This window comes from Rousettus aegyptiacus, unplaced genomic scaffold (assembly GCF_014176215.1).
Source record: "Rousettus aegyptiacus isolate mRouAeg1 unplaced genomic scaffold, mRouAeg1.p scaffold_m13_p_2, whole genome shotgun sequence".
Taxonomy (NCBI): Eukaryota; Metazoa; Chordata; class Mammalia; order Chiroptera; family Pteropodidae; genus Rousettus; species Rousettus aegyptiacus.
Genome location: NW_023416295.1, coordinates 153,360,657 through 153,373,120, shown reverse-complemented (window position 1 = coordinate 153,373,120; position 12,464 = coordinate 153,360,657). Strand labels below are relative to the sequence as shown.

At 44.1% G+C, this 12,464-nt stretch overlaps 1 protein-coding gene across 5 annotated transcripts in view; it reads left to right on the top strand.

The window, feature by feature from the left end:
- The window catches only part of ETV6 (ETS variant transcription factor 6), a 210,097-nt gene that overhangs the window by 172,827 nt on the left and 24,806 nt on the right, over positions 1 to 12,464 (top strand). For all 5 annotated transcript variants that reach the window (XM_016156364.2, XM_036237040.1, XM_036237039.1 and 2 more), the window contains exon 4: positions 3,822 to 3,956. In XM_016156364.2, coding sequence (XP_016011850.1) covers positions 3,822 to 3,956 — 135 coding nt within the window. The remainder of the gene's footprint in view (positions 1 to 3,821; positions 3,957 to 12,464) is intronic.

The window sequence follows — 12,464 nt, the reverse complement described above, 5'->3', positions numbered from 1 at the left end:
TTTGTGGTTTTTTTGTATATGTGTTTGTGTATGCACACACATGTGTGTGCATGCATATAAGTTCTGCATGTGTCATGTGTGTGCATCTGGGTTTTAATGGGCCCTGAAGTTTGTAATTTGGGGGATGCAAAAAATTCTAGGGTTCCTTCCAGGGGACTATGCAAATAAAGACCCCTGAAACTCACTAGCTTCATGGCAAATTCTCTCTGTATGTGCATATGTGTGCATAAACTATAGAACCAACATAAGCTAGAAACACCTTTTACGGTTAGTCCTAGTTATTTCTTTTCTGGGAAGACCGAGAAGATTTATCAAGAATTGAATGGGCCAAGAATTTTCCGAAAAGTGCCTTTTGAATTCAAGCCAGTGATCATTAGCTAAGTTAGATATGGGGTGCTATGGCTCATACTTTTTATTTTTAGCAGGCAAATAAATATCACATTTTAAAATATCTTTTTTTTTTTTATTCCAGAGACCTTTTTGCTAATACTGCTTTTTAGATACGATCTCCTGCCTATTTGAACATTTTAAGAACGTGCCAAGAGAATAGGCCGGGTGTTGGAGTTAGGGGACAGTTGAGATGGAAGAGGATGGGAGGCCGTCTTTATTTAGAAAACTGTTGTAGACAGGACACATGTTCTGTGCTGCTCCAGAAGCCAAAACTAAGTACCGAAGTATATGAGATTACAGGAGGGGCCGGGTTCCAACTCAACAGAAGAACTTTCTATCAACTAGAGCTGTCCAAAAATGGTTTGCTTATGTTGTGGCCCACTGCCCATCCCTGGAAGTACTCCGCCAAAGCTACTTCTTGGCAGAGGAAGTCGGAGGCGGGGGACTTTTACTAAACACGAGTTCAAGTCGATATGAGAGACCTCTAGAATCTTCTCTAGGTCTAAGGTTCCAAGCTGTTATCAGGCACACACCATTACCGCCAGTCGTACACACACGGCGCATGCCCAGTAAGTTGTTTTTCCCCCCACAGCAGCGACACATTTGTGCTAAGCCAGCCACATCCCCAGCTGAACCCCCTGCTTGCTGAGGAAACTTGTCTGTGAATGAATTGATCTAGTTATGGCCTTAGAGTTAAGTTCTTTCCTGGCCTGGAACCTGGGACCGTGGCCTTTGCTCCCACCCGTTAGCCAGCTGTCACAGGTGGTGCTTTTGAATGTTATCTCACTAGTTCTCACAATAGACCTACGGTTTAGGTAAGGAACTGGCAGAGCTCCACTCGGTTTGCTCCTCCCCCTGCTTTCCCCTGCACGCTCAGAGACGCCTGGCTCCCTTTGCCAGCTTTGGGATGAGAGGCCGAAGAGAGTCAGCACCGAAGACCTGGGACAGTCTGAGGCAGAGCACATGTCAGCCCCACTGCGCGCTTAGCCCACCAGGCCAGGGTGAGGTGTCCAGAGAGGCCAAGAATGTGCGAGTGGCCTCAGTTAACCTTTGCCCTTTTTGGAAGGGGAACGTAGCACTGATTTTGACCCAGGCAGTTCTCCTTTGTCCGATATGTGAGACCCCCATGGGGGCCTACATGTCTGTCCTAAACCACCCTAATAATACTGGTGGCAGTGGCGATAGAGTTGGTCACAGCAAGAGCGAGTGTCTCCTGGGTTCTTACCGTTTGCCCAATGCCGGGATGAGCAGTCCGCAACTTTTTTGGCACCAGGGACCCCTGCTCCTATGAGAATTTAATGCCAGCGCTAGCATGGGAGAACGGGGTGCGACTGCAAATGCAGATGAAGCTTCGCTGGCTCTCCCGTTTCCCTGGCCTAGGGGTTAGGGACCCCTGCGTAATCCTATGAGGTAGATGCTGTGAGCAGGCCATTGGACGGAAGAGGGAACTGAAGCCTAGAGGTGTTAAAGGCGCAGGTCTGACTCCAGAGTGAGCCTCTTCCATTCGACTTTATCGCCTCATTCTCTATACGCATGTGGAGAAATGGTAACACAGCCAAGAAAATGACCTGCCTTTGCTCCAGCTCAGTCTTCAGCCACCACTCCTCGGAGTTTCTCCAGCCCCGGAAGAACCCTCAGGAAGAGGTTAGGGTGTAACAACCCATCAGACCCTGCTCTAGGTGCTTCGTGACATTTCCCTCATTTAATCCTCACAGGAAACTTCCGAGGTGGGTGTTGTTGTTGGCATTTTGCAGATAAGTTCAGGGACTTGCTCAAGGTCACCTGGGCTGGCACTCCGGCCCAAGGAGCCCGTGTCTGCAATCTGTGCCTTCCTGCCACGTCAGCACGCCTCTCTAAATGAACAAAGTCGAACACCCTCACAGACACTAAATTTATATTTCCTGGCCTCCCCTTCCAAAATGGATACACTAATTACTGACCATTTTTTTTTAGTAATAGTGATCATCAGGAACACATTTTTCAGTGTTTTCGTTTTCTCTTCTGCATACTACTGAAATAAAGCATCACTCAAGCCCACAGGATAAAACCCAGCAAGTGTGAGGCCATGCAAATTAAGAAAAGTTCAGGAAGACATTACACTAAACCAAAACAAACAAAGTGTTGATTAGGGACTTATTTTTGTAAGCGATTAAAATGTAAATCATTGAAATAGGACTGTATTTCAGGCTCTATATCCTCCTCTCTTCAGAGACAGCATCACCATGACTACTAGGTCTGGATTCCATGATCTCCAAAGTCTTCCCAGCCCCAAAACAGATGCGCGTGCCACAGTTCTACCTTATACAGAACATTTGTAATGTAAAAGTCTGATCCAGAACACCTCCGCTGCTTCTCGCCCATGTCATTAGAGGAACTACCCAGTGACAAGGTGTCTTCAGCTCTTTAAAAAGTCTTTTGCTTTATTTCATCATAATAGTAAATAGTAGCAATAAGTTATTTTAATGACAGCAAAAATTCAAAGGCAGAGGAAGAAACGAAATCAAAGCAAAGACAAGGGACCTCAGGAATCCCTTAGAATAGAATATTATGCAACTATTTGGTACAAATGGAAAAGGAGTAGAAGTTTGCAGAAAGAAAGAAATTAACATGGAGCATTTCTCAGGTTCAAACCGAGTTTAAAAGAAAAAGAATAATTTAGCCATATCTGTAGCCCAAAATATGCAGTTAAATTAAGTTGTTAATTAAAGAATCTGTTAAAAATGGCTAAAATTAGAGATAAAAGCCCATTGTTTGCTACAAATGCTGACTGCATATCTGTGTGTGGAAGGGCGTGGGGGAACAGTCAGAAGCCTATGGTATTTTAAAGATTAATCACCCACTCCTAAGGGGTTTTGAGGCACCCACCTGCATTTTGAACTTGAATCTAAGCCAAAGGGGTGGAATAAGATCATGACAGGTCTTTTTCTCTAATTAACTACTCAGTGGACACTTCAAATACCAAATAGATCAGAACCGAGGGCCCCAGCTCAGACCAATCTCACCATCCTCTGCAAAGGGCTGACATGTAAAGATGATTTTCTGGAGATTATAGAACCTTGGAGCAGTGCCCATGATGTATTTTTAAAGGAGGAAAACATCCCAGAAAATGCCAATTCCCTGTGAGGTATCTTCAGTGCTTAACACCTCTGACCAGACTAGTGAATTTTTTTATATATATTCTTATCCTCCCTGGAACTGGAGTGGGTAGAAAAGCCTGTTGGTTGGGTTGTTTTTGCATTTTGTTTTTGTTTTCACGTGGCTTTGACCTTCTTGAATTCCAGGTGGCACTTCCTGTCCCTCGTAAGCCCCATTAGAGCAGGTAGCATGCCTGTCATGCTCACATGACAGTGCCATGCATAGAGTCAAAGCTAAGTAAATAGTCGAATGAAATATTTCCAGTTTCTCTATTCCTCTTTCCTCTTTCTTTCCAGGTGATGTGCTCTATGAACTCCTTCAGCATATTCTGAAGCAGAGGAAACCTCGGATTCTTTTTTCACCATTCTTCCACCCCGGAAACTCTATCCACACACAGCCAGAAGTCATACTGCATCAGAACCACGAAGAAGGTAACCGAGGAGACTTCTCTTTCCATGCCTGAGACTTAGACATATCAAAGAGTTTTCACCCTTAATTTGATAAATCGTTCTTCATCGTGCGATTCATTTTTCATTCAACAAACGATTTATTGCATGCTTGTTATGTATAAGATCCTGGGGAAAATGCCAAGATGAATAAGATATACTCTTGATTCTTTGCAAGTCACAATCTAAGTGAAGATATGAGATAGATAGACACATAAGTGTCAAAGCATAACTATAATAGGAAGCACCATAAAAGGTAGTAGAAGGGGAATTACGTCCAGGTGCAGGCAGCAGCATCGGCTTCATGAAGGAAGTGGCTCTGGAGGATGCCTTGATGGTCCAGCAGGATTTCAGTAGGCAGGAATGCAATGAAGAACATTCCAGGCAGAGAATGACATCAGTTGAAGTCCTTGAACTAGAGAGCAGTCAGATGACTTGGGTTGTGGAGCTTATCTTCCCCCCCCCCTTAATCTTTTGTTTTGAAAAATTTCAAACATGTCCAAAATAGAGAAAATAAACTAAATATACCTATGACGATCACCCTGTTTCAACATTAACATTTTGCCTTAGCAAAGCTAGTCCAAGGAGGTTAGATTGGAACCAGAATGTGGAAGACCTTGATGGAGGACAGTAATGGGGAGTCACTGAGTTGTTATGAGCAGAGGGTAATACGAGCTGGGGGAAGAAAAAGAGACCCCAACTCTGTGAACTGTATGGTGAGCCAGGGGGTTCCTCTTCAGGCACTGACGGTGGTTTCTTACAATGTACTCAGTGTAAGCACTTATTTCAGCTTTCCAGGTGCTGCTCATCTCCAGTGAGTCACTGTCATCGTAAAACCATTGGTAGAAAACAGGACAAAAGACCAGAATCGAATCGTGGCCCTGGATGTAATTACAAATCAAGTGTTTGGGTACAGAAATAGGGTATACAGATCTTACTTGCGCATCATGCCATCGTACAGTGTGATGCGTAGTGCCTCCAAGGAGCGTTATGTCCCTGTGTCCCTGCCCAGCTTGGTTAGACAACAGACGTGGGGACACAAAGGAATACTTTTCGACTTGTACTTTTTCTTAGGAGCAGATTACTTGGGGCCTAAAACCCTGGTCCCTTGGAGTATTTCCTGAAATTGATAGATCACCACCAAGAGCAGGGCTGATATTTTTGTTCTGTCATTGGCAAATTTTAAAAAATGAGAAGTTATTTGTTTTCTCAGTTAACACTTCACAAAGGAGAGCCTGACTGCGGGCGGCCGCATCTCTTTCTTGTACCAAGTGGTTCGCAGCAGGTCCCCTCGCTGCCGCTTCCATGACGTGGAATAGACGAGCATTTCTTGACTGCTCCCTGCTTGTTTTCTCTCATCCTTTCTTCTTCTAGCTTTCCCCTTGCTAAATTTAGCAGCCGCCCCCCACCCCCAGTTCAGTTTCTTCATTCTCTTGCTCTTCCTGTGAATATATTTCCGGCTTGCATAATAGCCAGCAGCCACTCCAGACCAGAGGAGGTGGGTTTACTGAAGCTTGACCTCAAGGCAAGAATCATATTACCTTGCCTGCCTCTTCAGATACAAAAGTACAAAAGACGTGCGATGGGTTCCCCCCTCCCTCTCTCTTTTTCTCATTATTTAAAACAAATACCATTTGGAATTTCTATTCTTTTTATTCCCAAATACGAATGGAGGCTGATGGTTTCACTTTATCGTTAATCCTTCCTCCCTTCCCCTCCGCCTGATTTTATTCATATGTAGGTGTGTTTGTTGTTGTTCTCATTTGCAAGAGTTAATCAATAGAGAAAGCTGGTTTTCTCTCAGAGCTCCTCTCAAACCAAGTAAATACAGATGTGCTACGACCTACGCTATAATGATCTATGCTCTCAAGTGTTGGTGGTGACGAGCAAAAGAATGGAGCTAATGAGGCCAAGGTCGAGGGCTTCATTGCTCTTTGAACCAGTTAGCTCTGCTTCAGACCAGCCTCTTAAAAGTACTGTGTTCTCAGAGACCATTTCCTAAAGCTGTCAGCCAGGAAATAAGATCTGAGAGCACAGGCCCTCTCCTTCGCCCATCCAGGTGCGGGCATGGTCTCAGGTGAACAGGTGGACACACAGGAAAGGAGTCGTAGGTCTTTATCAAGTCACAACAAATAATCGAAGCTGTAGAAGGCAAAGAGGTGACATGAAGAGGCTACCTGCCCCCAGACATCCAGATATACGGGTGCCCTTGGTGACAAAGGAACCAACTAGAGGTGAATGGACCAGTACAATTTCCCTACCTCCAACCACCTCCGACCTCTTCCCCTTTTTCTCCACCAATATATCCAGCTCGACATGAATCACCTCCAGAATCAATACTGTTATATATACTTGTGAATGGTAACACATTCATATGTTAACATACAAAAAGAGCTGGTATTGAAAAAAGTCTGCAAAGTGAAATTATACATATCAAATATTATATCCCCGGTGATTTTTTTTTTTTTTTTTTTTTACATAATTGAGGATACAATACCATGTAAAAGTATGTTGCTGTTGACTTGGTGCCGAGAGAAACATGACCAAACGGAAGGAGAGAGGCTGGCACGGGGAGGCCTGCAGAGTGCGAAGCAAACACAAAAAAGCTCCCTTCAGGCCTCCCGTGACCTCACCTCCTCGCTGCCCCCGACTTCACCAGCGCAGACCCTCGTAATTCCACAGCGGGAGTTTCTATCACCATGCAAACGTGTCTCGTTTAATCTAGCAACAGTGCTCTGTAAATATGCCGTGTGAGTACATTACGTTGAAATCTCACCTTCCTCACTAGCAGCCAAGTGGCAGTGCCAGAAACCAGGAAGCCGAGGAAGCTGGTGCCAGCTCAGGAGAACCCCCCCCCCACCCCGCCCCCCGCAGGAGAGGAGGAGAATAGGCAGGAGAGGAGGGCGATTGTACTAATTCAGACCCTTGATTCTTGTAAATATTCTTTATCTCCATAATGTACACTGTTCTGAAATTGTGTCATGCCTTGGGCAGAGCAGTCCTCAGATTACCCTAGGTCTAGGAGAACCAGCATTTCTACTCTCTTCCCTTATTTACTTATGGGAAGAGAGCACAATATTGTATAACTACGGTCACCTTAAAATTTTTCACCCATGCTGACACACTTCTGACAATGAAATAGGACTCTAATAAGCAAGCTAGGATAATAGTCATAAACCAGAACCATCCCTGACAAACTGGAACACATGGTCAGCTTAGATAAGAATGTTTAGAGAATGGGATCAGAAGTCAGGAAACCAGGTTCTAACCCTCCATTCTTCTAGAGCAATCATAAGGACCGTTTCTCATTTCTTTGGCCCTCAGCTTTCCCATGTGTAAGGGAGCGGATTAGACTAAATGGTCTCAGATCTTAACAGCTCTCAAATCCTAACATTCTTTGCAAGGTCTGAGCCTCCCTGGGTGATGTGAAGATGAAAGGCACATTCTCTACCTTCAGGGTCATGGGCAACTAAAATCCAGAAAATCCTAATGGGTCCTGCCTGGCGCTGCTCAGAGACATTTGAGCATCCCTCTATTCCCATTTGTCTCACCTTATCAAGAATTGCTGGTAATAGTACCCCTCGCAGTAGTCAGACCAAGAGTAGTGTCCGTCACTTGTTTCAGGGTGAAAATCTCAGTTTAAATAGATTCCTCTTTTTTTTTTTTATTGTCATGACCCATTTTATCTGCATAATATAAATTCATTAGGAAGTCATGTAGGAAGGAGACAAAATATGCAGTGATACAACTTCTTTCACCAAAACCAAGAGGCAACATATCTTTAGAAACTTCAGACCAGCAAATGATTGTAAAATAAATTTATTTTCGTCGCATGTGGTTGTAATAACAACTTCTTTTGATACCTTAGGTTCCGAAATCAGTTACTTTTAACTCCCATGGAATATTGAAAAGAAAGGGGTTGTCCCAAAGTATATATTCCATTGCCACTGATGCTTTGATGTTAGAACTACTTAAATAGTGATTTCCTAAAAGATCATTAAGTGATATAAAGTATGCTTTCAGTCTGGGCTAATCTCTAAACGTCAGAGTACCCCTGTCGTCCTAGACATACACAAGTCTCTAGGGAGAAGCATCTCCGTTTCTTAAATGTTCTTATTCCACAGCCCCTTTGTGGGACCCTTCTATAGTTCAGCTCTCAGTCCCTTCCTCTCTTATGTCCCATCTAAGAGAGTAGGAGGTGATTTTGAATCACTTTAACTTGAAAACATTTAGACATGTCATGCTATAACTGTTCCCACAACAGTCAACATAGTTTTAAGGTGAAAGTTCTGCTTTGGGGCAGCTGTCACCATGTGGGCATGAAAATCTGAAGTGATATGAGACATTTCAAGTGTCGAAATACTGCTGTTCTCAATTCCCCTTACACCACGCGGGGTGGTAGAGAGAAATCATGTCTTTGTGGGGGATGGGGAGAGTGGCCTGCATTCTGGGATGGCCCACAGAAGTTTTACTTACATATGATTGCTTTATTGAAGGAAATATTACCCCTGCCCCCTTCCCCACTTATTAGATCAAGTGCCCAGAGACTGCTTTGGAGGAAGGAAATCTTACACAATTTTAGTAAGATAATTAAATAAGATGAGGTATATGGACCTGCTTTATAATAACAAAGTAAGAGTTAGCATTTATTGGGTCCTCGTTGCATGCCAGGTCCTATTTTGAGCTATTACATGTTTAAATCATTTAATCTTCACAGCCGGCCATAAAAGAAGGTGATATTATTCCCACTTTATAGATGGAGGAATTGGGTCTAGAGCAGTAAAGTAGCGTGCCCCCAGTCACACAGGTGCAAGAGAGCAAAGCTAAGACTTAACCCTGCTTGACGCCAATGCCTGTGTTCATCCCACTGCAGCATGAGTGAGCCAACCAAAATAACGTTTTTATTAATGTTTTTTGTACAAGCACCCTGAAAATGGAACAGATAGATGGATGATGAGGAGAACTGTAGAGATTAGGATGCCAGGTCAGGTCCCCTGCTTCATAGTACTTGAAACTGCCAAATCTAAACAGAAAAGTCAAAGATAACTTTTGAGGCACCGGATATGTCTTCAGTTCATGATATTAAAACCTCACACTAACTTGGACTGAATTAACCCAGATAAATCATTGCCTCAGGACGAATGGATACAGCACAACGAACATCTCCACACTGTGAGAAATGTGGGTGCTGAGTCGGGCACCGGCTCCTGAGAGCAGAAACACTGACTGTCGTCCCCCTTGCGAGCCGGCCCCTCAGGACAGCTGCTGAGTAGGCACCGAGGTAGATGAAGTTTTGAGCTGCTCAGGCCACATGCTATTACTGATTGTTGTAAAAATGTCCCTGATTCTCTAGTCTTGCTGGAATCATGTCGATGACAAAAGTGTCAAGGAGGCTATTGGCTGGGGTCTGACATCTTTGTAAGCCGTGCTAACCATGTAATGCACGACGGAGGCAGAGAGTTTATGGGGTGTGTGTGTGTGTGTGTGTGTGTGCGCGCGCGCGCGCACGCACACACTCTGGATCCAGGCCACCTGTGCAAATCCCAGCTCCCCAGTTTACCAGCTGTGTGACTTTAGTCAAGTTGCTTAACCTCCTTGTGTCTCAGTTTCCATCTGTAAAGGAAGGAAAAAAGCAGTACCTATCAAATATGATTGACAATATGGGGAATGCCCTTAGGACAGCATCTATCATATAATATAGCAAGTACTCCATAAATGCTATTATTATTATTTGATATTTCTTTCTTACCACTGTTTGGTTAGGGTTTTTTCCCCCCTTTTTTTCCTCTTTGAACTTAAAAAAAAAATGCAGATTTCAAAAAAAATAAACTTAAAAAATTAATTTTGATAAAATACGTATAAGGTTTAGCATCTTAACCATTTACAAGTGTAGAGTTCTACATTTAGTGTTAGTAAAGTCTATTCATGCTACCGTGCAGTGGTTGGTCTTTTAACCTCCCTTTCCAATTCCGTTAACCGTTCCCATTATTGCAACTGCATGCACTTTGTGCAAACTCCACATTTGTGCATCCCGGACGTAGGAAGGGCCAGTTGCCTTCCCATGCCATTGTCCTTGAACCCCTTCATGGATGAACCGGGTACCTGTGACATTATTTCTATTGGAAACTACATTCGAAGTGCCAGCCTGATTTACTTTCAGCACACGGCCTGTTTTGAAAGGGAACAGGTTTCACTTCGTTACCTCGCAGTGCTTTGTTACCTCGCAGGACCTGACACATAGTAGGTCTTTCACGACCCCTTTGGAACCTGTTAATCTTCCTGCTGTCTCCTCTCACATTTAAGGACTATAAGATTAACCTTTTCGTGCCCCCTTTCAGTAATGTGATTCTTGGATCTGACAGGAGGTAACAAGGCTCCACCCAAGGAAGAACAGGCCCAGGTCTTGACTTCTTGTTATCCCGGGGAGCCAGTTAACATCTTTTCCTGTTACCAGACCTCATTCCTCTCTTCTCTAACTCCTTTTCTCTCCAGGACCTCTTCTTCCACTACTTTGCTTCCTATATTTCTGGGTCTAGGATAGCATGACCTTTTATCCTTTGACCCTTGTCCCCTAATGCAGCATTTGATTGTGAGAGGGCAGTGTGGAGGCACTGGATGGTGCACAGGGCCTTTTTTCAATGGTCTGGGCTGTCAGTCCACCTGGAGGAGTATATACTCACCTTCCCTGCCTCTTCCGGCTTCCTCCATTGGTGTACGAGGTGCCCTTAGCTCAAGGGCTACTAGGCTCTATTAAGACAAAAGTTTTAGGGGCAAGATATCCCTAATATGCATGAATAATTCTCCAAGGTTGCCAGGAAGTCTTCAAGAAACTTCCTCTTACCAGTAGGGAAATGTCATCTGATTTCGTTGAGATAAGGACACTGGGGGCAGTGTGGGTTCACTTTCAGAAGAAAGCCTTCGGTTGACATTATCTTGCTCTTTCCCCTTTCCGGCACTCCTCTGCTTTATCTGTGTGGCACCCTGACCCCATCCCTGTAAATTATTTACAAGGTTTACCTGGACAGGTCTAATAGGCTCATTGAAATCTGATCCCTTCTGTGCTACTTTATTGAGACATAAGGAGATTCTTCTACACACCTGCCTTCAGAAGAGCAGAGACAGCTTACGGCCAGGAGCCCCTCTGCAGCATGCAGGCCTGCTCCTGTTCTCTGTACTGAGCCAATGGCAAAAGTAGCCCATTTGGAGGCCACAGCAATGGAGATTAAGCCTCAGACTCCTGCAAGTCATCTACATTGTTTCTTTGAGCCCCTTTCACCAAATGCTTATAAAATTCTAGGAGTTTATGCAGGATTTATCGTATATGACCTCAAATATCTGTGAATCAAACCCTGCAAACTAAGGCGGTTTTCTTTACAGACCCTACAAGGGAATTCAGTGACCTTGACAACTTGGTGAGAGGAATAGACCAAAATGGGCAGGAGAAGGGTCAGTGGAAAGTCTCAACTGAACCTCAGAAAAAAGGAGTGTGAGTGGTGGAGCAGGTGTAAGTCTGCTAGAGCTGCCATAACAAAGTATCACAAATAGTTGGCTTAAACAACAGAAACGTATTATCTCACAGTACTGGAGGCTGGAAGTCGAAATTCAAGGTATGGGCAGGATCAGTTCCTTCTGAGGACTGTGAGGGATAATGTGTTCTCTGCCCCATTCCTAGCTCCTGGTCATTTGCTGGCAGTCTTTGGTGCTCCTTGCCTTCATCTTCCCATGGGACACTCCCTGTGTGCATTGACTCTTACTTCTGCACCTATAGCCCTTTTATGTGTGTGCGCACGCGAGCACGTGTGTGTGTGTGTGTGTGTGTGTGTGTTTAATATGTTTGCTGCTTTCTCCATTAAACTAGAATATCCTTGAAAGCAAGGATCACATGTTCCTACTCTTTGCATATTCTGTATCTGAGACACTACTTGAAATGTAGTTGACATCATCAAGGTTCTGTGATTCAGCTCATATTTTGTAATCACTGTGGGGCAAAACATTCCCCTTTCAGTCATGCAGTGTGTAAGCCTATGTGTCCAAATTCCCCCTTTCGTAAGGACACCAGTCATATTAGATCAGGGGCCCACCCTACTCCGGCATGACCTTATCTTAACTAGTTACATCTACGATGACCCTATTTCCAAATGAGGTTCCATTCTGAGGTACTGGAGGTTGGAGCGTCAACGTGTGAATTTTTTTTTTTTTTTTGAGTGAGGAGGGCACAATTTAACCGATCACAAGAGGTGATAGAACCTAAGTGTGTATATGAAATCCGTTTTGAATTCAACCTCAAAACCTAGAGCCTTTAATCTCTGTATAGCTCTTTATATCATTCATGGTACCCATTAATCTTTTACAAAATTGTGCTGGGAACTGGTCCCTTCAGGAAGAACATGGAGTACGTGGACTGAGCCTGATGAGTGAGGCGTAGCTACTGGGCCTCTTGATTTGCATCTCCCTGGCTGACTTCTTCTCTTATCATCATCCCGGACCTTAGGG